At 33.9% G+C, this 27,970-nt stretch overlaps 2 protein-coding genes across 2 annotated transcripts in view; both read left to right on the forward strand.

Moving 5' to 3' along the window:
• LOC120330659 (uncharacterized) overlaps nucleotides 1-27,970 on the forward strand; it is a 313,252-nt gene that overhangs the window by 74,274 nt on the left and 211,008 nt on the right. The window lies entirely within an intron of this gene.
• Nucleotides 1-27,970, forward strand: part of LOC120332073 (uncharacterized) — a 60,838-nt gene that overhangs the window by 8,475 nt on the left and 24,393 nt on the right. The window contains exon 3 of the mRNA XM_078113742.1: nucleotides 24,102-24,191. Within this exon, the coding sequence (XP_077969868.1) occupies nucleotides 24,102-24,191 (90 nt within the window). The remainder of the gene's footprint in view (nucleotides 1-24,101; nucleotides 24,192-27,970) is intronic.

Here is a 27,970-nt window from a genome sequence, read left to right on the forward strand (position 1 = left end):
GAAAAAAATGTAGGTTTTTGATTCTTTAATTTTTTCTCTGACCGAGGCTCTTTCCGAGCAGTCACTGTGATAAAAAATGCTTTACAGAAAGAATATTCCTAATCAAGCTTTGCAAGTTTATTTAAAAATCAAAGTTTATTTTAATCAGAGCTTTGTGGAATTAATGAGCTAACGGGAGGTTTTGATCCTTTTGTTATTGCTCTGAACAAGGTTTTGCATAGCCAGTCACTGATACTTGAGATTTGTTATGTGAATCCTGCAAAATAATGTTTTTGATTATTAAAAACTAATTTGAAGCCAAGTTCAGCGAAGAACACATTGTAGTCATTGTATAATAAATATGTTTCGGTGATAAACCACTGTATTTATTGATTTGCTATTGTTTACAGTTTTCACATAAATTAAATAAATGTCTTTTTGGTCATATTGTGAGATTTGCCTAATATGATAAATTTTGAAAAACACTATTCTAAATTATTACTAAAATCAATAATTGAAAATGTTGATTGTTATCAATTTTAGATCAATTAAATTTGAACATTTCTGGGCTCACACACATGTTGAGTCAATTGGTTGAAAATTTTTTCTCAAAAATGACCCGTATAAGAATGAGATGAACATTTTTGCTTCAGCATTGACAATCCAATTTCAGCATTCTTTATTTAAACTTGAAATCTTTGGACTTGATTTATTTTGACATAATTTGGTGAAGACTTAGTGACAGCATATTACATGGAAACACAATGTGGAGAAGTTTTTGATATCAAATTCTGCAAGTTGTGTTTTCATGGCTCTAGTTTGAACAGGGATCTGGAAAATTGCAACTGCGATTTAGCGAGATACTACTATATATAGAACAGTTGTTCCCAACCATTTATTGCTTGTGGGTGTGGCGGTTCCTGAGGCGGTTAGCTCTCATGGCCTTAAATCCCCCCGCCCTGTTTATGATCTCAGTGGTATTTATAGTGTTATTTTGATTGGTATATTTTAAATCCCATTATGTTCGAATAGTTCATGCGCAACAAACAGTAAAACACCCTGTGAAGTAAGCTCATTAAGGTATGAAACAAAACAAAAAATCAGGGAATTTTTTTTAGAAGGGAATAGTAAAATCAGTTTTACACTCACTATTGTGGCCCCGAAGTCCAAACCTTGAAACATTTATACTAGGGGTGGGCGCGGTTTTTAAACGAGGGGCCAAAAATCTTGCCTACTCAGACTGGCGGGCCATGAAAATGTGACGTAAAAGTTACATTTTATAAACAATATCTACAGTATTACAAAGCAAAGTTGGAAAACGAGACACCTCTCGCCATAACTAAATTTAACCGCAATCTCAAGCAATTCCTTGAGCTATTTTTAGCTAAAACATCAAAATTTGATTTTAGTTTGGTTGTGGCAGCATCGGGCGGGCCAGATTGAATTAACCAACGGCCGGATTTGGCCCACAGGCCGTACTCTTCCCATGTCTGTTTTCTTACATTTTGCCCAACGAGATTATCTTATTATGATTTACCATTGTTCTTGTTCATTATAGATCAAAGATTTGCGGCTGTATGAAAACAGAAACATGGGAGTTGAAGGTTTATCCTCAGTTGGACAAATACTTTCTAATCAATCCTGTGTTGAAATTTTGACACTTGGCAACTGTAACCTGTCATCAGATCAATTACAAGCTTTCAAATCATCCTTTGGAAATAACACAGAGGTGTGACAGAATGATCTACTTATAGTTACTTTCCTTTAGCTCTATTATAGGATGGGATTAGGATAAGATTTACATATTTATCCTGGGCGAGAGAAAAGCCAATAAGACTACTTGACCATATGGCAAACCACGGCCTCTCGTCCGGTTACCAGTCCATGTCGGGTATGGGATTAGTTTTAGTTACCGTACATGCCCGTTTTACCGCCCGATCTTGATTAAAGGCCCGTTTGACTAGCCGCCCATGTGAACAGAACATAAAAATAAACAAGGGCCGGTGCTTGAATACCCGCTCGATGTAAAAGCTGATTTTTCAGCGGTAGAGAACAATTAGGAAATAAAAAGCGCTTTTGTCACAACGCTGTTGAATTTTAAGCGCCGGTAGATAACACACACGTCTTAGGCGTCCAAGTACATAATAGATAGCATTGATTACGTACAGTGGCACAGCCAGGGGGGTTCGTCCTCCCCCCCCCCCTTTTGAATTTTTTTGAAAATTGAAAAAGTCGCCGTATTGCGTACGATTGCCTTTTGCTAAAATCGCCAAATGTTTTCATCGTCGTGACAAGTTATTTAGGCCCTAAACGCCTTTACGTTGACGGTTATTGTCTCTAAATCACAAATTTTCCACAAATTTGTACCACGATAACGATGACAATTATTTTATTTTGTTACTCGCACGGAACTGTGCATCCGGTGAGACTTAATATACGTTCATCGGCGGCGAGATTCTAAAAACAAATTAACGAATAAATCCACGACCTAAATTATTTGAGTGAAAAGCGGCAATATAAAATACTGAAAATAAAACTTTAAACAAGTGTTGTTAAGGCCCGCGACAGTCTAAAAACGCTTTTCTAGGCATTGAAAATCGCAAAATTTGAAACACTTTTTTGTCTTTTTTAGTTGGTGTTGAAGTGTTCCTTAATAGTACCGCGTAAAAATCTTGACAGCATTTATTTTGCTCATGGAAAGCCTCAAAAACTCGCTAATATTGTCAAATACGTGCAGTTTTCCCACTTTGATGTAATTTTTGGAGAAGTAAATGTTATGAAAAAGGTAAAATGTATGTTTTTTATATTAGTCATTTACTTGTGTGGTCATAAAAGTACTAGGCCCACATTTTGTTTAGTATTTGAGTATATCCTTGGGTCGCAATATTTTACAAAATTTATTTTCTAAAAAAAATTGAGTTGCTTGGAAAAAAGGTTGGTAAACACTGGAGTATATGTCATATATAATAATTTATTTGTGTAGTTGCAGGCAAGAAATGTTCTCTAATCACCTAAGTAGATGGGATAGCAGGTTATTTTTAAAATCTTTGTGAAACTTGGGCTGTGATAAAACGTTATTGCACCAGAAAAACCTGTTTCTATTTGTGAGAAGTATATGTGTGTGACGAGGCATGACCCAATTGATGATTTAAAACATAAAAAAAGTTATCGTTGCATGTTTTGAAATGTTTGGGGCCACATTAAAAAAGATCCGAGATAGAAAAATTATAATAATATTTAGAAAAATTAGTTTAGCTATATATTGATACTTTTCTTATTCAATAAATAAAAGCAAATTTGAATAAAAACTGTTTACCTAATTTAAATTAGTATACTATATATTGTTTTCAAAATTAAAGGAGTATAATTTTGACTCGAATAAGAATGAATAATCATTACAATTTGGAAAGCCAAGGTTTGGTTTGAGGCCCCTAGGCTTTGACCCACTTTGCATAATGGCAAATCTGGCCCTTGCTGTTGTATACTGTTACTCCCTGACAATGAGAGCAATACAAAGACGAAATCCCCAATCTTTTAACTTTAGTTTGAGATATTAGAATCTTGTATTAGTAATATTTGAGTGAAGCTTCATGAGATTTTAATAAAAAATCTGTCGGTATTTGATTCATTAATTTTCTCTCTGAGCAAGGCTCATTCCGAGCGGTCACTGATAAATAATGCTGTACAGATAGAATATTCCTAATCAAGCTTTGCAAGTTTATTTAAAAATATTTTAATCAAAGCTTTGTGGAATTAATAAGTTAACTGAATGTTTTTGATCCATTTGCTATTGCTCTGAACAAGGCTCTGCATAACCAGTCACTGATACTCGTTCGTTAAGTAAATCATGCAAAATAATGATTTAGAACATTGGTTCCCAAACTTTTTGACCATCGCCCCCCTACAGTAGTTTATACAACTTCATCGCCCCCCGGCACTACAAAAAAATGTAAAGCCAAAAGCGAATATATTAGAGACCCAATAGGAAGACAAATCATAGTTATAGTGTTTTTTATTGAGATGAATGAGTTTGGTGTTCTTCAGCGAGTTTTTTATTATATCTGAATTACCTAGTTTACTGATGGAAAGGCGATTTCGTTGTTTTGATAGCAATAGTAGCAAGGCTCAAAACCCCTTTTTCACCATATAATATAGATCGGAAATGAAAGAATCCAGGGTTCTACCTCCTCAAAAACCCTTGTACTCTTGCCTTATAGCATTTCACCCCCAAAATTTACCTCATTCCACATTAAATTAATGAAAACAAAGTTAATTTTCCCAAAGTTATAATAATGATATCCGTACATCTCATTCATTCCTACAGCCTGATGACCTGCACCAAAATACTTCGCTAAAATTCATCCCCGATTCCTCATCCTACCACGGCCTCCAGTCCAATCACCAGTCTATATAATTATTCAGCTATTTGTTTTTGGATTCACGGACTCGGATGTGGAAGAAGCTGTGACCGACTATCGACTACGGCCCAGGGGTCGGCAAATTTCATGTCGCTCGCGAGACAAAATTTAGGGTTGCTGGTCTTTTGCGGGTCGCATATATTTTTTAAAAGATAAAATCGGAACAGCGCGCGAAAACTGCGACAATTCGTGAACTCAACTCAGTCGCCTTAAAAAATTGTGGGTCGCGACCCCCAGGTCGGAAACCACTGTACTAGAGCCATTCAAGAAGTTTTGTTACGCGACACAATATTGTTTGATAACAGAATGTAAATTCGGTCAGATATACCACCTACTACTCCCATCGTTATTTTGCTAATTCACTAAAGCGGAAAAAGACCCGCAACGCCGGGTCACACTTCTGGCCTTGAGCCAGCGTCATTCGGTCGTCGACGATCCACTCTGAAGATGGTATAAGGCGAGGAATTTGACTGAGGCGTTACATCCGATAAAGGGTAATTCTGCGACGACGGAAATCTAAAATAGAGCCAATGCTCACTTGATTTCGATTTTCAGATCCAATGATTGAGAGGGCCTTTTTATTTTTACAAGAGACAAAGCAAATTTAACCATGTCACAGAAAAACAGTTACGTGTTTTCGAAAGAAGTGGTATATGCGACCCAAGGATATACTCAAATACTAAAAAAAATGTGGGCCTAGTACTTTTATGACCACACAAGTAAATGACTAATATAAAAAACATACATTTTACCTTTTTCATAACATTTACTTCTCCAATCATCAGGCATGGAAAAAAAAATTTGATTTATGGATATTGCAATATACACAATTGAAAGTTTTACAATTCATGCACAACTAAATGATGATACATGTGAGATTTGTGCACATGATCGGTCATATTGTGACTGGATGTCTCGGACCGTAGCTAGAATTTTCAAAAGGGAGCACCCTGCATTTTCATGGGTGGTCCAAAATCGGATGCACATTTGTTGATAGAGTCGACTATTTATCCAATAATGTTTCGTATAACCTTTTCTGTCGCGTTATATTCAATCCATGACAACGATGAGAATTTAAAATGTTTTTCTATTTTTATTTAATTGTGTTTAAGCTAGCTTGCGGTTGCGTTGACAAAATAAAAGCATTACCAATCTGAAATACCACAAAAATCTGCGGACATAATATTGTAAGCTGAGCTGCCCAATTGTATTTAGTTTTGATACATATTTTTGCGATCTTGCGAAATCGTTATTGTCGTTAGAAAAATCTCAAGAGCTGCTGTAAGTCCCTGGAAGTATAATTGTATTCAGTACATCAAAAATGCATTAGTATATCAAAAATACATATTCAACTCCTCGTAATCCTAGCGGTACTTCTGTAGTAATCTTCTGCATTACGTCACTCATTAGATGAGCTGACTTTTTAGTGGATATGTAATGATTTTTCTGTTGAATTGAATATTCAGTCCGTAAACAATACGGATATTTCTAGAAATGATTGCTTTACTAATATAATTATTGTGATTATTTTAATCTGCGGCTGTGTTGACGAAATAAAAGCATGTCTTCTCAGAAAATATCGTGGCAAACTGCCAACATGAAAATGTGTGGTAAAGTGCCCGCAATGGTAATCCTAAAACAAAATGTGTCATGCTCTCCGTTTATTTTTAGTATTTTATATTGCTGTTTTTCAATCTAGAAAATTTGGGTTGCGGATTCACTCCTCTATTTGTATTTATCATCTTGTCGCTGATGATTATAATAATAACTCAGTTCCGTGTGAGAACCAAAAAAAAGTAATTATGGTCGTCCTCGTGGCACAATACTTATATCGGGGCAAATTTGTGATTTGAAGATCAATGAACTCCGAAATAAAGATGGCCCAAATAACACCTTATGCAGACGAAAACGACGAAGGAAATGTGTTACTAGCAAATTTTTCATTCTTCTGAAAATTTAAAAAAGGGGGGCTTCAACCCTGAACACCTTGGCACATCCTTGGCACAGCCTGAATATATCCTTTCTAATGAGCACAATGTCTTTTCGAGTATCAATTACCAGTGTTTTTAAAAAAGTTGAAACATAAACTAGGGTGTCTGACTCGTTGAAAGAGGCCGAGGCACCCAACTCGATAGAATTGACTAGAGCACTTTTGCATTGTTTTACACTTGCGAAAAACTTTAGTACTCCTAATTTCTTTGGAGCAGTCGTTTTTAAACTGGGGGGCACGAGATACTCTCAGGGAGGGGGGGGGGAGGTCACAAGATGGAATCTAAAATTTCCATGCAACGTCTCCTGAAACGATCTATGTGTTCGTTAAAAATGCCGGCTTTTTCACGGTTTAATAATTTTTTCTGTCCCGTAATATTCAATCTCTGACAACTACAAGGATTTAAAATGTCTCTTTATTTTACTTCCTTTGTGTTCAACGTAACTTGGGGTGGGGCGACTCATGACAAAATAAACTCATCACCAATCTAAAATACCACGCTGATCAGCGTACATAATAGTGTGAGGTCTACTGCCCGATTAAATTTAGTTTTGATATATATTGCGCTCGTGCGAATTCGTTATTGTCGTTTGAAAGATCTGGCATAAAATCCCAGAAAGTATATTTAATTAAGTACAATTAAAATACATATGAAGTATATTAGCAAATCAAAAATACATATTAATCGCCTAATAGTCTCCTCGGTGCGGCTCCTAAGTCAGTCGTCAAGATTATGCCACTCGTTAAAAGAGCTGCCTCTTTTAACATGTATGTAAGGGTTTTTCTGTTGAATAAAATATTATATCCATGGTAAATTTAATAATAAAATTAAATTTAAAATGGTATTGGACATAAAAAGGTGTGGCAAATTGCCCCATTACATTTTGTTTTGTTTCGTATTCTTGCGAATTAGACCAATATTAGCTGTCCCTGCAAATCTTACTTTCAATTATTTTAAAATATCACCCTTTGAGTAATTCGTAAGTCTGCGATAAAATCCTACAGAAAAAAAAATATTTTAAGTCTGTAGTTTTAGAACACTACAGGTGTGCCACAGGTACAAAGAGTTTATGGGATTTTTGATTCAGGGAGAATAAACAGCAAAATAAAGATTTTAACAGTCTAAATTACGGTAGATGTCTAGCTGGCTAATACAATCTGAGATTCAAACAAAATGCAATCGCAAACGTCATTAGCGACTTTATTTTTCAGCAGTAAAGGGAAGGGGAAAAGTCCACATGCATAATTACTATTAAAAAATAAATGTTAGGCAAACATGTGCATGAATTCATTTGCACTTCTCCATTTTTTAAACTGTATTTTTGACCTGGTGGTTGTCCAAAGGTATTGGTAGTGAATTTTGGAGACGTTAGGCAAACCAATGAGTCTGTAATTGTTTTGTATTTTTAACACACAGTAAATAATTTAGTAATCAATAGTGAAGAAGTACACGCTTGATTGAAGTTTTAAGTGTATCACGTTTAGGGAAAAAGTACATTGAAGCGCAAGAAACATATATTTATTACGGGTTAGTTTTACTTAAAACTTAGTTTGACCAGGTATTGCAAACCGAGTGGAAAAAGGAGAATGTATGATGACCAGTATTCGAGTATGGCTTTATACATACCACAGTAAATGGCGAAGTAGTACTCGAATGCAATTTATGCCTAAACAATCTGAGCAATGACCTATGAGAACAACACTCTTACAGCTCCATCTTAATTCAAAGCAACCTGCCGATCACAAAAGCATTTTTCAAAGCAAAAATGTGGGGGCACGAAGTTTGTAAAATTTTTCAAAAGGTGGCGCGGTTTAAAAAGTTTACGAACCACTGCCTTAGAGTGAACAGTGCTAGGCTCAAACACTTGGTGAGTCAATTGGTTGAAATTTTTTTAAAAAATGACTCATCTGAGAATGATCTAAACATTTTTTTTTTATTCCTTTTATTTCAATCTTCGAAATATTGAGTTTTTCTTATTGCTTTTTATACATCAATGTTGTAGTCAGGGCGAGTTTAAACAATCAGAGCCAGCCCTAGGCTATGCTATATATGAAGTATTTTTTAACTATAATATCATAAAGGTGTCATGTAATCCATTGTGATGTCATCGTAAGCCATTTTATGTGTAATGTGCATTACGTCATACAGAAACTTTGAATTGTGCGGAATATGACATTTTAGTTGCAGGCAAGAAATATGCTCTAATTTCTAGGTATATGGGATTGCAGGTTTATTTTAAAAATGCTATATGAAATTTGGGCTGTGATAATGCACCAGAAAACCTGTTTACAACCGTGAGAAGTATAGGTGTTGGTTATGGTCTGGAAAAAAGTATCGCTGCATGTTTTGAAATGTTTGGTCTACAATAAAAAAGTTCCGAGACAGTAAAAATATATTAATTTTTAGAAAAATTAGTTTAGCTATATATCGATACTTTTCTTATGCAATAAATAAAAGTATTATTAAGTAAAAATTAATTTTGATTAGTTTTCTATATATTGGCGTCAAAATGAAGGAGTAGAATTTTGATTTGAATTTTCAATTTTCTATTTGAGCAAGGCCCTTTCAAGCGCTCACTGTGATACGAAAATGCTGTTCAGAAATAATATTCCTAATCAAGCTTTGTAAGTTTATTCAAAAATATCTTAAACAAAGCATTATGAAATTCTAATGGGTTAACTGAATGTTTTGATCCATATGTTATTGCTCTGAACAAGGCTCTGCATAACCAGTCACTGATACTTGAGATTCGTTATGTAAATCATGCAAAATAGTGTTTTTGAACAACTAAATTGGGGACAATTTAAAAATTGGGGCCAAGAATACATTGTAGTCATTGTATAATAAATGAATATGTTTCAGTGATAAACCATTGATTATTTGATTTTCTATATTTTACATTTTATATAAATTGAATAAATGCCTTTTTAGCCATATTGTGAGATTTGCTTACCTGATATGATAATTTTTGAATGGAACTATCCTAAATTATTACCAAAATCAACAATGATTAGGAATGTTGATTGTAATTAATTTTAGTTCAATTACTTTTGAACATTCTTGGGCTCATATCCAAAATCATGCTTAACAAATCCAGATTCATTATTTGAAGGTTCTTTAGAATCCACTGTGATATCATCATAAGCCATTCTATGTTCAGTGTATATTAATGTTTCTCAACCTAGAGGTCGTGATCCAAAGCTAGTTTTCCTGAAAATTTTCTTGGGGTGTATGTTTCAACAGCAAAGACCTAAAAGTTACTAATTCACATTTTTTAGTACTGTAATTTTTATCGTTTATTCTATAATTAGTATTGAAGTGTTTCTCAATAGTAATTGTTTATGTCGGAATTATCCCCACGTAAAAAATCTACATGCCATTTAATATTTGAGTATATCGTTTAGTCACAATATTTAACGAAATTTATTTGAAAAAAAAAAATGGATTGGTGGAAAAAAGGTTGGTAATCACTGAACTATGGTGGCCCATCGTTGTCACGCGTAAAATTGAAAAAAAAATAAATAAAACAAAATAAAAAACTTAAAATAAAAGTAAAATAAAAAAATTGTTGTAAAAAAAAAAAAGATAAAAAAAAAAATGAAAAAAAAATGAAAAATAAAATAAAAACGGAATAAAAAAAAGCAAGAAAAAATAGAAAAAAAAAACGTGGATAAAAAGAAAATAAAAGGGTTGACAACGATGGGCCGCCTCGTGGCCTATCGTTGTTACGCGTTTTTATTTTGAGAAAATTTGCTTCTGCTTGGGACCAAGACCAACGTTGTCATGCATATTCCTACGCGCACAAACGGTGTTCCCTGGGTTTCTGACTCACTACTGATTTTCTTGAGCAATATTCAATAAATTCAAAACGAAAATGTTCTATAAATTCTTCATGCTACAAGTTCAACTAGAAGTAATATATTTATATTAATGATAAGAGAATATAGAATTGAGTACAAAAATTCGGGAAATTTGTTTTTACGTGTAGAAGGTAATTGAATTGGAGAATGCTGCTCAACTAGCACAGACTTGAATTAATAGAAAAGGACTGTGTGCATAAAGTAGCCTAGTTAGACTCGACAGTCGGCTCTAGCCACTACTGTCTGATCGTACAACTACGAGGCTGGAAGGCGATTATGGTTAGACCTGATTTCAATGGAACGTGCACGTCGGCATGTGCATACGGTATGCAAACCGTACAGCCGTAACGTACCGATCCAGACGAATGATAAATCGCGCGGAATCAACCATTTATTTTAATCCATCCCTCGATTCACCATATTCTACTAGACTATCCGTATCTCGTTTCATAAGTGACTGTATGCTGGGTACCGGGTACGATCAGACGGTATCGGTATCGCACGAGTGTCCGGACAGCTGAGCATTTAAGTAGCATTCTTTTTTCAGCAATTTTTTTTTATTTTTTTTTTTTTATGTTTTTTCACAACTATTTTTTTATATTACTTTTATTTTAAGTTTTTTATTTCATTTTTTATTTTTTTTTAATTTTACGCGTGACAACGATGGGCCACCATACTGAACTATATGTCATATATAATTTTGTAATTGTGTAAAATTCAACATTTTAGTTGCAAGCTAGAAATGTGCTCTATTCACCCAAATAGATGGGATAGCAGATTCATTTTAAAATGATTCATGCACTGCACTGAAGACTTTGGTGCCCTCTCATGTGTAATTTAATTATAAAACAATAAACCACATAAGTGTATTATCTATGAAAAATAATCACAACCAACAGTAAATAAAACAACTTTTACGAACATTTTTTTTTAACTGTTATATATAGCCGATATATATATCGGCCGTTTACTGCCGATATGATATATCGACAAGCACACAATATCGAGCCGATATATCGGTTGAGCTCCAATCCTGAGGGAGTGTGACAATGAAGATTCATGCCTCCAGTCTCAATGTGAATCGAAATACCAAAGCATACAAGTCACAACTGTAGTTTAAAATTTTACTGGTACCTAGTAGTCTACCTCAGGGTGGTTCAAGGTTGCTAGGTTGAAAAACCACAAAATCTTTTGAGAAACGAGAGTTTACCGTTCTATTCAGACTATTATTATGTTGCATGAGTGGCGTTCTTTTTAAAGAAGATATATAAAGCCTTCAGTTATTTTAAAGTTACTTCCCGAGAATCACCGTTGTATTTTGCGCATCTTGCTTTTATTGTCGCTTCAAAAATATATTATATCGTGACAGATATTACTTGAAATCAAACCAGATACTGTGTGATGGGCAAGGAAATACGTTTCCGCCGTGTTTTCCTTATGTCACTTTTCTCGTGACACTCATTTTATTACGAATTGTTATATTGGGTAATTTAAAAACTTGCAGCGTGAGCAAGCTTAGTGCCATCGTCAAATACCAACCAAGTCTGTCTAAGATGGTATTTCGGGACCTAGCTAAAAAAAACTATATTGCGTGGCGTTAAGTCGGCTCTGCGTTTCATCACTACTGTCGTATGGCCAACGCTTGACAACAGAGGTGTTTTAACTAAAATAAAGTCACGTTAAAGCGTTAGAAAAAGGGTTTAAATCTTGGGATCCCAAAAACTCAAAAGCTTTTCTCCATTAGATACAAATATACGCTAAAGTTGTTCTGTGAGCCTCACGGAATGTATCAGCATGACAGGGTTTGGACCACCCTGGTCTACCTTATCAAAAAACTCCCGACTTCACTGACCACTAGATCGTTGAAATGCGATCGTGGAACCGCCACATAGTGTAAATAGTTCATTGATCCAATTGTTGGAAAGAATAGAATTTTTTTTAAATAAAAATGCAGCAAAAAGGACAATACTAGAAAGAAAAACAACAACTATTTAGGAAAATGACTCATTTCGTGTCCAAAAAAATTTTCAGTGTTTATTTTTAATAAAGAAGGTTAATATGATACTTGAAGACGAGAAATAAGCGAACATTTTGAAGTTTGAGTCGTCTGGTGAACTCGTAATATTTTAATAAACGCCGATAAACTATATAAAATTCTGCTCTAACATTTCTGTGGTGCCCCTCTTTGCTTGGTGCTCTAAGCACGTGCTTATATTGTTTAATGGTTAATCCAGCGCTGCTGCTAACCCACGCCGAGTAATTAGAGGTGCGGTGGCGAGCGTATTCCTAACGCTCATGACGATGACAGCCTGATTGAGACTGAGCAAATTTACTTCAACTGATGGCCATGAAATAATAATTCATAAGCCACAATTAATATCAAAATGCTTAACAGTTGAGAGTAAAAACAACATCTTGCTTCGACAATGTTTGATTTAACAAATTCTGAATACAGTTTGGATTTGAATTTTTTTTTATTTGTTTTTGACAATTTTGTATTTGTCTTATAAAACAGCTGAATGAATCATTTAAACTTGCTCTCCTCATTCCATCTCGAACATCCCACTCTGGTCATTCAACATTATAATAAGTGTAAAAGTAAATACAATACCTAACTATTTGAGCAAATTTTTTTAATATTTGGTTTTCTGTTTTGTGAGAGACATAAAGATGCTTCAAATAAACACAATAATTTGATTCTAAAATATGCACAACATATTTTACAATTTAATGATGTGAACTTTATTGAATCCTGTATATAGTTGAGAAGTTAGAAATTGAAATAGAATTCACGGCTGTTTAATCTAAACATTGTAATTCAGCTGGATTAAAACTGAGCATTTTTCTTCAACTGACGGCCATGAAATAATAATTCATAAGCCACAATTAATATCAATATACTTAACAGTTAAGAGTAAAGAAAACATCTTGCTTCGACAATGTTTGAAATAACAAATTCTGAATACAGTTTGGATTTGAATTTTTTTTTATTTGTTTTTGACAATTTTGTATTTGTCTTATAAAACAGCTGAATGAATTATTCAAACTTGCTCTCCTCATTCCATCTCGGACATCCCACTCTGGTCATTCAACATTATAATAAGTGTAAAAGTAAATACAATACCTAACTATTTGAGCAAATTTTTTTAATATTTGGTTTTTCTGTTTTGTGAGAGACATAAAGATGCTTCAAATAAACACAATAACTTAATTCTAAAGTATGCCAAATAGTGTATAGTATTTTTGCTTTTATAATTATTTCTATTTGATATAACCTAAACATAATATGATAAAACAATATACAGGTTAATTTTGAATATTAAATCCTACATGATGTGTTTCCACAACTTCACTTTTTATAAGGCTCTAGGCTAGCGGCAACTGATATTTAGTGAGCTACTACTATATATTAGAATTTAGTTATATCACTCAAATTACTATATATATCATATATTAGTTTGGACTATGGCTCAAACAAAATTGTTTTGTGTTAAATATAATTTGGGGAAGAAATATTGCATACATAGATATGCGAAACATCATACTGATTAAATTTATATAATAAATTCCTTAGGATGTGTTTTCGTGTCTCTAGTTTGAACATGGTTCCAGGCAAGTGGCAACTGTGATTAATTGAGATACTACTATATATAGAACAGTTGCCCCCAACATTTATTGCTTGTGAGTGTGGCCCCCTACCAGAGACAGTTTACCATCCCAGTGGTATTTATAGTGTTATTTCGATTGGTAGATTTTAAATCCCATTATGTTCAAATAAATCATGCTCAACAACGAGTGAAAACACCTTGTGGAATAAGCTTATCAAGAGATGAAACTAAATAAATCAGGGAGTTTTTCTTGTAAAGGGTTAGTAAAATCAGTTTTACACTCTGTATTGTGGCCCCCAAAGTTTAAACCCTGAAAGATTTAGACCAGTGGTTCTTAAACTGGGGGGCGCGAGATGCTCACAGGGAGTCGAGAGGTCACAAGATGGAATCGGAAATTTACATGTAACGGCTCCTGAAACGGTCTCCGCATTCGTTAAAAATACCGGCTTTTTCGTGGTATAATAAATTTTTCTGTCAAGTAATAACTACAAGAATTCAAAATGTCTCTCTATTTTAATTCATTTGTGTTTAAGGTAACTCGCGGTTGCGGCGACTCATGTCAAAATAAACTCATTACCGATCTAAAATACCACGCCAATCCGCGGACATATTAAAGTTTGATCAACTGTCCGATTATATTTAGTTTTGATATATATTGCACTCATGCGAATCCGTTGTCTTCATCAGAAAGATCTGGTATAATATCCCAGAAAGTATACTTAATTTAGTACAATTAAAATACATATTAATCGACTCGAAATCCCCGCGATACGAATCCTGAGTCAGTCCTCGAGATTACGCCAGTCGTTATAAGAGCCTACTTTGTCAACGGATATGTAATATTTTTCGTGTTGAATAAAATATTCATTTAAAATGGTTGCTTTATTCATTTGATTGTGATAAATTAAATCTGCGATTGCGTGGATAAAATAAAAGCACCACTACTCCAAAATACCACGGTAATCTGCAACCATAAAAATGTGTGGCAAAGTGCCCGATTACCTTTTGTTTTGATTTGTATTCTTGCCAATTTCACCATTATGAGCTGTCCCTGCAACACTTACTCCGCTCTATCGCAATGCTCGATTAATTTTAACAACGTTACAGAAATTCCTTAGTCTGCGATAAAATCCCACGGAGTAGAATTTATTTCAAGTCGGTAGTTTTAGAACACTACTGGTGTGCCGCAGGCACAAGGAATTTATAAGATTTGCAATGTCTAAGAAAGTTTTTTTAATCTGTCGCGGTCCACCCCAAAACAAAACTCATGATGTTTTCCGTTTTAATTTTAGTATTTTATAATCTCGCTTTTACAATAAAGAAATATTTGGTTGCAGATGCACTACTTTATTCTATCTTTAGCATCTCGTCGCTGATGATTATATAATAAAAACTAACTCGTTTTCCTCAGTAATTATAAAAAAAGTAAAAAAGTAAAAAGAGTAATTATAATCGTCTTCGCGACACAAGAATATGTCGATGGAAATTTCTGATTTAGGGAGAATAAACACCAAAATCAAGATTTTTACGGCATAGCGGGCCACGCTTACGAAAACAATCGAGATTTAAACAAAATGCAATCGCAAACGCCTTAGCAACTTTATTTTTCAGCGGCCAAGGGCCGAAGAAACGTCCACATGCATAATACCTATTAAACAATGAACTGCTTTTAAATTTACATCAATTCATTTGTACTTCTCCATTTTGTTTGAAACTTTAGACAAGCGCAGAAGTCTGTAATTGTTGCTTATTTTTAACACACAGTATATATTTTTGGCATCGCTCAATAGTGATGAAGTAAACAATTGATTGAAATTTTACGTGTCTTATGTAAACGTTCAAGCAGAAAATACATTAAAGCATAGGTTTATTGCGTGTTTAGTTTTACATAAAAATTAGTTTGACTTTACCAGGTATTGCAAACTGAGGGGAAAAACGAGAATGTATGATGTCCAACCATTATTCGGCTTTATACATACGACAGTGAATGGCAAAGTTGTACTCCGAAGCGTTTTATGCCTAAACAATCTGAGCAATGACGCTATGAGACCAACACTATTATAGCGCCATCTTAATATATAGCAACCTGCCCATCACAAAAGCATTTTTTCAAAGCAAAAATAGGGGGGGGGGTGCGAAGTTTGTAAAAATTTTCAAAGGGGGGCACGGCTTAAAAAGTTTAAGAACCACTGATTTAGACAGGGGAATGGTCATAACACTAATTTTAATTAATGTCCTTATTGATTTTAGCAATTCTATATCTCAGGATTTCAAAAACTGAAAACTGCCATTTTAAATTCAGCTATGTTCCCAACATATGAGAAAATGTGACAGCCCAGGTAACAGTGCTGTTTCATCTACGATGCCAATGCATGATCTGTTGCTGATTTTTCTATTTTAATTTAACTTTGAAATATTTTATTTTACTTTGTCAAAGATTTAAGGTTTTGAGAAGTGGATTTTTTTTTCAAAAGCTTTTTCGGAGCTTTAAAAGTATGTGCACCAAGATGGCGCACAACCTGAACACAGTATGTGTACCGGGTTCGGGTTCAGGTTGTGCTACATCTTGGTGCACATACTACGGGAACGCCGATTTTTCCACTTTGCCCAACAAGATTATTCTGCAACAAACTTGTTATGATCTAAAATTGTTCTTGTTTATTATAGATCAGGAAGTTGCATCTGTATGGAAACACAAACATGGGAGTTGAAGGTTTAACTTCAGTTGGACAAATACTTTCCAGTCAATCCTGTGTTGAATGTTTGGACCTGAGGAGCTGTAACCTGTCACCAGATCAATTACAAGCCTTCAAATTATCGTTGGGAAATAACACAGAGGTGCGGCGCAATGATCTACTTACACTACGTTTTCTTTGAGTTCTATTGCATAGCAATACCTGTAATATATTATCACTCGTTTTTCGTGGAGTAAATTATTACAGAAGTAAAATAATATGAATGATTTCTAACCTATTTATAGATGACCAAAGCTAGGTTGCCTGAAAATTTTTCTTGGGGTGAAGGTTTTTTCAGCAAAGACCTAAAAGTTACTAATTCACATTTTTTAGTAATTTCTATCGTTTATTCTATAATTGGTATTGAAGTGTTTCTTAGTAGTAATCGCATATGTGGGAAGTATCCCCGCATAAAAAACTTGACAGCATTTATTTTGCTCAAGTAAAGCCACGCCATGATTTCAAAAACTCGCTAGTATGGCATATGCTTGCAGTTTTCACACTTTGATGTAATTTCTGAGGAAGTAAATATTATGTAAAAGGGATTGTTTTATATTAGTCATATACTTTTGTGGTCATAAAATTACTAGGCCCACATGTCGTTTAGTATTTGAGTATATCCTTGGGTCGCAATATTTTACAAAATTTATTTTCCGAAAAGAATTGGATCGCTTGGAAAAAGGGTTGGTAATCACTGGAGTATATGTCATATAAAATATTTTAATTGTGTGGAATTCAACATTTTAGTTGCAAATGTTCTCTATGTGTTCTCTAATCACCCAAGTAGATGGGATAGCAGGTTTATATTAAAATGATTTATGAAACTTAGGCTGTGATAAAACGTCATTGGACTGGTATTTCTGTTTCTATTTGTGAGAAGTATATGTGTGTGACGGGGAATGGCCCAATTTTCAATACAAAACAATAAAAGAAATATTGTTTGCATGTTTTGGAATATTCGGTCTACAATGAAAAAGATCCGAGGGAAAAATTTGTTTAGCAATATATCAATACTTTGCTTATTTATTAAAAGAAATCATTATTGAGTAAAAACTGTTTATTAATTTAAATTAGTATATTATATCATGTCTTCAAAAATTTAAAGGGTAGAATTTTGATTTGAATAAAATTAAATTATGTTTCAAATTGGGAAGCCGAGGTTTGGCTTGATGCCCCTAGGTTTAGCCTACCTTGCATAATGGTAAATCTGGCAGTTGCTGTAGTTACTCATTGAGAATAAGATAAATGCAAGGATTAAAGCCCTCAATCTTTCTAACCTCAGTTTGAGATATTAGAACGTTGGATTTATATTTAAATAAAGCTTTATGGAATTTTATTAGAAAAACTGTAGGTTTTTGATTCATCAATTTTCTCTTTGAGCAAGGCTCTTTTAAGCAGTCACTGTGATAAGAAAATGCTGTACAGTAAGAATATTAATTAAAAATGTTGATTTTAATCAATTTTAGATAAATTAATTTTGAACAATTCTGGGCTCACACACTTGGTGAGTCACTTTCTGAAAAATGACCCATCTGAAAATTACCTGAACTTTTTTGGTTCAGCATTGAATATCAAGTTAGTCGCACACTGAGCAATGTGTCATGGAACAGAGGTTGGAACCTTAAATAACTTGATATGGGGTTCAAGCATTATTGATATTTTACTTTCCAATCGAACAACAACAAAATTGTTTTTATGGAAATGGAATAGAAATATTATAATATTTTTCATAATTGTATTTTGTGCATTTATGTTAGCTGTATAAGAGCCAGACCTAGGCTATGCCATTTTTGAGGTGTTTTTTAAACTATGAAGTCATAAAGGTTTATTAAAATACACTGTGATGCCATCATAAGCTATTCTATGTGAAGTGTATGTGCCGTCATACGTTAAATTTTGTATTGTTTAGAATTCAAGATTTTTGGGAGCTCCAGAAGTATGTGCATCAAGATGGCGCACAACTTGAACATAGTATGTGTGTACAGGTTAGGGTTCAGGTTGTGCGACAGCTTGGTGCACATACTTCTGAAGCACCCATTTTTGATGCCGCAACAAAGTGCTCTAATCACCCAAGTAGATGGGTTAGTACAGGGTTTCCCAAACTGGGGTCCGCGGATACCTGGGGTCCGCGACGACTACACAGGGGGTCCGCAGCAATATCAAAGAGTCTGAAATATAATCAACATATATCCACTATCCAGTGTTACATAGACATTCGTAAACGAGATAAAGATGATCCTTGCTTTTAGCGCCTGTGAGGAAGACATCCGTCACAGAGCTACATGGTCGGTCGGTACATGGTCATGGTTTATAATTGACTGTATGCGTTATTGAGTTATCACCAATCGAGAACTTGTGCGACTTTGCCAAGGTCATTTAACCCCCATTTCCGCAAGAAAGAGGCGTGCATCCAGGGTTGTCCAAAACGAATCGAATATTCGAATGTATTCGAATATCAAAGTATTCGAATACTTTTTCGGCTGATTTTCGAATAATTCCGAATAGTAGCCACTTTTCGCCGTAAACGTGGTGTTTCGTTTTACGGGAATATTCAAACGACTTTTTACGCTGTCTCACGTATTGTAATGACGATGAAATAGAATCGGCATTTTGATTGTTTATATCCTGTGCGACGGTACGTCGCATAGTGTTGCGACATATTTGCACGTTTGCGCGGGTGGACATTGCCGACAATCGTATACGAGGCTTTTAATTTACAAATTCATTTCCATTACGTCAAAAATTCGTCTAATGAGTCGCTTTTCTAGGCGGGGTGGGGGCGTCTAATTGAGAAAGTATGTTTATTTTATTTCGATGTGGCCTGCTTATTATTCGCATGAGTCTTCTCAAACATGATTTGTGTAACCTTATATTTGGGTCTTAGGGTCTGCCAATCATGATATTTAATCGCAGGCCGGTTATCGTTACTCTAAAGAGAAACACGGCCACCGAGATAAAGTGATTTGTGACCCTTTCGTTTTGCCGATTCAGCAGAACACGACAGGGACAGGAAAACACAGCTGTGAAATAACCCGTGGACGTACAGTGTAGTACTTATCACATTCTAAAATTATTTCAACATTCGGGTTAATAGGTTGTCCAAACTGATTGCCGCTTTACAACTTAAATTTACCGCTCAATTGTTAAATATAGTTGTATGATCTGGTTCTAAACATATAAAATTATTAGCGCATATTAGCATAACTGAACAACAGGGACACAATTTTTTTACCCGTCTTATTGGAGAAACCCCTTTTTTGAGTGCTAAAAATAGACATCCTCCTATTTGCCACGTGGACTTATTAGCCGGGAAATACGGTATTTATAGCCGTAATTGTTACCTATCCAATAAATTGTCACAAGTTGGAAAAACAAGTCGATTTATTAGAAAATAATTTCTGGCAAATAATTTTGATAACGATAGTTAAAAGTATCGATCCTTTACCAAGATGATTTTTGTTGCGCAAAATAATCCAATCCATGACTGGTAACAGCATTTATTAAAATGCCATGCTGTATTAATTTAATTCTGTTCAACGTAACTCATGGTTGTATCGAGGTGACCGTACATTTGAACTCATGTACATTTGAACCCATGCGTATATCCACGGGTTCAATCTATATGCGGGTGCTAAAACCCATGGGTTAGGGTTAGTATGGGTTTAACTATCCGTGAAACAAAAAAAATTCCATAGGTGCAATAGCATACAGGTGCAATTGTCATGGGTTCAAATGTACGTGGGTTCAAATGTAATGGAACCTTGTATCGACAATCTGTGGACATAAAATGTGTGGTGAACTGACCGATATTATTAAATAATGATTTTTATTTTCATATTGATAAAATAATGAAATATTAATACCAAATACCACGGGTATTTGTGGACATGGAATATGTAGTAAACTGCCCAATTATAATTAATTTCTGATACGTATTTACAAAATAATAAAACTATAATTCTAAAATGCAACGGCCATCTGTGGCCTTAAAATGTGTGGTAAACTGCCCGATTTACCAACATTTGAGTTATGATAATAGAATAAAATTAACACGGTAAGGCATTTCAAATAGAGGTATCGGTCATGGGTTCGAATATTTTGCGCAGCACAAAATCATCCTAGTAAAAAGTCCATACTTTTAAATACAAACCAATAGCAACCATTATCCAAATTAGTTCCCAAAATGCGGGATAAAGTATAAATTATTTTCCGACGTGTGACTATTTTTTCGTGAGTACGAAAATAAGAAATCAAAAACTAATTATATTCGGCACAATATCGTGGCAATCTGTGGACATAAATTGTGTGGCAAACTAGCGATTAATATTAATTTTTGATTCCTATTTTCGTATTTACAAAATACAACGGCGATCTGTGAACTTGGAATGTGTGATAAACTATCCGATTATGAATAGTTTTTGATTCCTATTTATAAAATAATAAAAGTATTATTACTCAAACATACAACGGCGATCTGCGGACTTAAAATGTGTGGTAAAGTTCCCGAATATAATTAATTTTTGATTCGCATTTTTGTACTCACAAAAAAATTGTCACAAGTCAGAAAAATAACTCATACTTTATCCCGCTTATCGGCAAATAATTTGGATAATGGTTGGTGTTAAATTAAAAGTATGGGCGTTTTACTAGGATGATTTTGTGTTGCGCAAATATTCAAATCCATCACCGATACCACTATTGCCGTATTAATTTAATTCTGTTAACATGACTCATGGTATATAAAATATATACCGCAATAATCTGCAAATATGAAATGCCTTGTGATATAGCTAGGTTGTAGATTGCAGTTATTCCATTGCTTATTGTATGGAAATTCCTACATACATTTAGATAAGCTTCAATTAGTGGATTTTATTTTCGAAGTATTCGAAATTTCATATTCGAAAAAAATAATTTTGAATGTATTCGAAATAGTGAACTATTCGGTATTGGCCATCCCTGCGTGCATCATTTCAATTGGGTGACCGTACATTTGAACCCACGTACATTTGAACCCATATCCGCGGGTTCAATGTATATGCAGGTGCTAAAACTCATGGGTTAAGGTTAGTATGGGTTCAAATATCCGTAAAACAAAAATAAACTCCATAGGTGCAATAGTATGCAGGTGCAATTGTTGTGGGTTCAAATGTACGTGGGTCGAAATGTAATGGAACCTTCCGAATGTTCAATTAGTACAGACAGTCCGAAACAGAAAGAAACTTGTGAAAATGCTGTAAGAAAGCTGTGATATAACGTCATTGCAACAGGAAACCGATTTCGATTCCTTAGAAGTATCGTAGTGTGACGGTGAATGGCCCAATAGATGGTTTGAGAAACATTAAAATAATTTGGTATTTTTTGAATTATTTGGGTCTACAATAAAAAAATATGAGATAGTAAAAATTTAATAATTTTCAGATAAATTACATTAGCTTTATATCAATACATTTTTTAAAAATGCATTATGGAGTGAAAACTATTTATTTAATTTAAATTAGTATACTATATATTGTCTCCAAAATTGAAGGGTTAAAATATTGACCAATTCATTTTTCGATCTTAATTATTTTGAATAAAATTATTAACAATTCAAATTTGAATGCTGAGGTTTGGCTTGAGCCTTCTAGGCTTAGCCTACTTCGCATAATTCTAAATCTGGCCCCCGCTGTAGTATTCTGTTACTCACTGACAATTAGAGTAATACAAAGCCAAAATCCCCAATTCTATTAAATTTAGTTTGAGATATCAGAACCTTGTATGAGTAATATTTAAATGAAGTTTTATAGAATTTCAATGAAAAAACTGTAGATTTTCGATTTATCAATTTTCTCTCTGAGCAAGGCTCTTTGAAGCAGTCAGTGTGATAAAAAAATGCTTCACAGAAATAATATTCCACATAAAGCCTCGCAAGTTTATTTAAAAGTACCGTATTTTAAATGATTCTCATGGAATTCTACTTGGTTAACTGAAGGTTTTGATCTATTTGCTATTTCTCTGAACAAGGCTCTGCATGAACAGTCACTTATACACGGGGTCCGTCATGTTCATAATGAAGACAATTATTAAGGAAATAAAATAATTGAATTTTTCAGAAAACAAACAAACAATAAGCTGTCAGTCATTGTGTATCAAATGAATACGTTTCAAATGTAAAAAAAATGGATTAAATGATTTTTTATCTCTTTTTCCAATTTTCATGAATTAAATCAGGGGTGCGCAACCTTCAATACAGCAGGGTCATATACAACCAACTCGATGAAACCGTGGGCAGCACCTTTATTTAACATAGGCTTTCTAGTAGTTGCAGACATAAAAATTTTGGATATTGATTTCATGACTTGCGTTGTTCGCTTCGCACAAGTTAGCTGTTACGGCATTGGGCATATTTACTAAACTGGAATCAGGTATGGGCTTTGCAAGGCAACGGGTTTAGAATTACTATCACAACTAGATGAAACTAAATTTAAAACTCGTTTTGTGGGCCAGACAATCTTCAGAATGGCACTTTTCCGCTGGCCGCACAATTTTTCCTTGTGTGCCGCATTTGTCTCGCAGGTCGCAGGTTGCACAGCCTTGAATTAAACAAAGGCCTTCTTGGTCAGATTGTGAGATTCAATATCTCAATATCAAAATTTTGGGAAATAACTTCTTTATATTATTTCTAAAATCAATAAATAGAAATAGAAAACATGAGAGTTGAAGGTTTATCATCAGTTGGACAAATACTTTCCAATCAATCCTGTGTTAAATGGTTGGACCTTCAAGATTGTAACCTGTCACCAGATCAATTACAAGCTTTCAAATTATTATAACGATCAGTAGAGGTTGCGCGAGACTAATTCCCAATCCTTTCTCTATGCCTTTGCGCTAGTGGATCCGTATGCATGTAATGCAAGGATGCTGTAGCAGGAATAAGATACCATAATATGCAATTCAAGAGTCCTGCTGCACACTAACACAAATATATTTCTGTAACGTTTCGTCTGACCAAAATCAGACTTCCTCAGACAAGCAGTTTACAACAATGACAAGAAAAGAGCAATCATGCAGTTTAAATATGGCGATAAATAAATTTGTTTTAAATTAATTGTAAGCAAACAATGAAAAAACAATTATTGATATTCAGAAACATATTGCGAAATAAAAAAATGCAATCGGTTCTCAGCATGGAATAATTGTTCCGCGGCGTGCTTGATTCCACAATAAGTTTCACTAGAACATTTATCAATGTGTTCTAGGCTCAGATCTTGATAGCCAGGGTCCTTATAATGTGATTCTTTTAAAGGCGTTGAATTCTTTTTAGTATTGCTTCTAAATTCTTTTCTTGTGGTAGTTGTCGAGTCCGGAGTTTGGCAGGATCCATTCTGAATATCAATAATTGTTTTTTCATTGTTTGCTCACAATTAATTTCAAACAAATTTATTTATCGCCATATTTAAACTGCATGATTGCTCTTTTCTTGTCATTGTTGTAAACTGCTTGTCTGAGGAAGTCTGATTTTGGTCAGACGAAACGTTACAGAAATATATTTGTGTTAGTGTGCAGCAGGACTCTTGAATTGCATATTTTCAAATTATTGTTGGGAAATAACACAGAGGTAATGCACAATGATCTACTCATAGTAGCTTTTCCTTTAGCTCTATTATATAGCAATATCTGTAAGGTATTGTTACTTGTATTTCGTTGAGTAAACTATCATGGAAAGTTAAATATAATGAAGGATTCTTAACTGACCTAGAGATAAATTCATTGTTTCCCTGATTAGGCAATTTTGGTAAAAAGGGAAGGAACATCTAACTACCGGGGCATAATTAGGTTAACAATATTGTTTTTGTGGAAAAGGATTAATCTTAGAAATATTGTTATAATTGGGTTTTCTGTTATTGTATTTTATACATTTATGCTAGCTGTAGTCAGGGCGGGATTTAGATTTAGACCATGAGAGCCAGCCCTAGGCTATGCCATTTGTGAAGTGACTTTTAAAATATGAAGTCATAAAAGTTCCTTACAATCCACTGTGATGTCATCATGAGCCAAACTTAGGCTGTGATAAAACCCTATTGCACTAGAAAACCCGTTTTTATTCATGAGAATTATATGTGTGCTAAGGGGAATGGCTCAATTGATGATATAAAACATTACCCAATTCATCATTGCATTTTTGAAATATTTGGATCTACAATAAAAAAGCTTAGTATTAATATAGTCATTTTTAGATAATTTAAATTAGCTATATGTATATCAAATCATAATTTTTTTATAATAAAAAAGTAGCATTATTGAGTAATAACTATTTCATTAATTTACATTAGTACGGTATACTATATATCAGGGGTCACGAACCTGTTGCCCGCGGAACCATATGAGTCGCCTGCTGGTCTGTTTTAAAATAACTGAAATAACGGCGCTTATCAGTAAGCTACATCTATTAATTTTATTCTTGCTATTCTTGTTTAAACTTTATGTGAAAAATGGAAATGACAATATATTAATTGTTGGAACGGTCAGCCTCTTCTATAGGTGACATCGGCAATGTCACATGTCATTCCAATTATGACATCACACACAGTAGGTCAGCTGGAGCCATGCATGTCGTTCATTTCTAACCTTTTTTAATGGAACTTGGACATGTCAAGAATTGTTGAGCAACGTTCAGCCTTGACGTGGGACAGATGGAGCTTAAAATTGTAACACTGCCAAATGACCTCCACCTCATAGCCAATCAGAGTCTGTCACACTTTAGGGCTCTAGTTGACACAGAAAGTGTCGTGGTGTATGAACAAGACTCACTCAGAGTTTCGGTGTCAAGTTGCAAACTAGATACAACACAAGGGTGGAGAACATGCAATACCAGGTGTCCCACGTACTGATGAGGAATACATCAGATTTGGTCTTGGTTGAAAATATGATATTCACGATTTGTTAGATGTGTTGGTAAAATATAACATTTGATAGCACAACTACTTTTGATAGTTTCATGAATAATTAACATTATCAGTATCATCTTGGCTAAATACCATTAAAATCAAATTGGCTATTCAGAAGAGCGCTCTTAGCTTAGTCGGTACCCAGAAAGTAGCCCGCTGCTTTATAAAGGTTGGTGGCCCCTGCTATATATGCAAAATTGGAGGGGTAGAACTTTGATTTGATGAATTTTCGTTCAAATTTATTTGCGGAGGTTTGGCTTGAGGCCTGGGTTTAGCCTACCTTGCATAATGGTAAATCTGGCCGTTGCTGTAGTATTCTGTTACTTACTGAGTTTGCAAGTTTATTTAAAAATATTTTAAACAAAGCTTGCTGGAATTAATGGGTTAACTGAATTAATAATTAATTAATATATTTAGGAAATAATTATTTAATATATTTAACAGTTTAACACAATTAATATATTTAACAGTTAGTTACAATCATGACAATATCTTGCATAACCAATGATTGAATTAACAAATTCTGAATACAATTTAGATTTAAAAATTTTCTATTTATTTGAAAATTCTGTATTTGTCCTATAAAACAGCTGAAAGAATCATTCGAACCTGCGCTTCTCATTATAAACTAAAAATATTCTACTCTTGTCATTTAACATTACAATAAGTGCAAAAGTAAATATAGTAGTTGACTATAGTATTTGAGCAAATTTTTATCAATATTAGTATTTTAGTAAATTTTTAAGCGAATTACTGTAGAAATTATTTATTAGATTATATCAGAATTTCCAGTTTGGAATTTTCTACCGAATTTATTACACACTCATTTATTTACGAGGACATAGGATTTAAACTTGAAATCTTTGGACTGTGGCACAAACATACTTGATATATTTGGAACATAACTTGGTGAAGATTTAATGACTACGTATTACACGAAAACTCAATGCAGTTTTATATATCAAAGTCTTCAAGATGTGTTTTCATGTCTTTAGTTTGAACAAGGCTCCAAGCAAATGTCAACTGCAATTTAGTGAGATACTACTTTATTTTAGAATGATCAAAATATTTATGGTTCAGCTTTGGCTAAAACATTTGTCACACACGAAGTGGTTGAAAGCATCAAGGTTTCAAACCGAAATCATTCAAATGGTCGAAACACGAATTTGAGTTAATGACATTTTTGACCTTATCAATAATAATTTCTTCATTTTGTGCTTTCTTATCTCTACTTTGAACAAAGCTTTACGCAAGTGGCAACTCATATTTGTTGAAATGATACTATTTAAAACGAATGAAGTTATGGTTGAATTAGGTATTTCTGCAGAAGTCTGACCTTGGTCCAATGAAACATAACAGAAATATATTTGTGTTACAAAACTTTTGAATCACTAATTATTTAAATGTGTATAAAGATAAACACACACATAACCCTGGAATTTATTCATTAGCGTTCCACTATGAATGTCTCACTATTTTTAATTCTTTAGAAGTCAATGCCGTCATGAATTGCACTTTTGGCACACTGTTTTAATTTCCCGTACTCCTCACCCCTTAAAAAGCCTGGCTGCGCCCCCTGAGCCTAATCGAGTGTTGAGGGTTCAAAACTACAAAAGAAAAACGCTGAGCATGATGAATATGCTTGATCAATTGACATGGCTTGCAGCATTGCAATTTCATCCAATGGTGATTTTTTTTATATTGGGGTCGAAATGAAAAATCGAAAAAATATTCTGAACTATAAACCATAGTAGGGGCTTGTAATTCCACTCAATAGTGATTTTATATCTATGTATATTGTATTGTATATACAATAACCTAGAATCTCCCAGATTTAAGAATTTAAAAAATTGAGCAAAGGCAACAGGTTAAAAAAAATTTAATTTTTGAAATTTATACCTACAAGTTTGAGTGGATTTGGTTTTCTGAAAATCTGTGTGAAAATATCTATAATTTTATAGCTTTAATCTAGTATAGTGTTATTATGAGACTTGACTCAAGTCAAGTTCAAAACTAATTCTAGTTTTAAATCGATAAGCAATTTTTGGATGAAGTACGGTACTTATTGTTACTCAAATCTTATAGTGATAATTTATAGTGAGCTTATAGTGATAATAACTTGAAATAGGCCCTGTTAATATCAAAGTAAATATATATTGAAATATGTTGTTTAAGTAAATATTTCAATTTACATTTTATCTTAGTGATGTCATAATTGCTCAAGTGTCCATTCTTGTGAAGTCAGAAATGTCTGTGTGTTTTGGAAAAGTTTGTTTAGTTTGTATTGTTTTTAAATTCAACAGAAATGTCTATGAAATATTTCTTGCATATTTGACATCAAAATTTAGGAGTATCCGGGAAAAACTTTTTTTCAATTAAAAAACAATCATAATTCTATTTTTGATTCCCAAATGAACCAATCCTAAATTTTCTTACAGATCAAGGAGTT

Source organism: Styela clava, chromosome 6 (genome assembly GCF_964204865.1).
Source record: "Styela clava chromosome 6, kaStyClav1.hap1.2, whole genome shotgun sequence".
NCBI lineage: Eukaryota > Metazoa > Chordata > Ascidiacea > Stolidobranchia > Styelidae > Styela > Styela clava.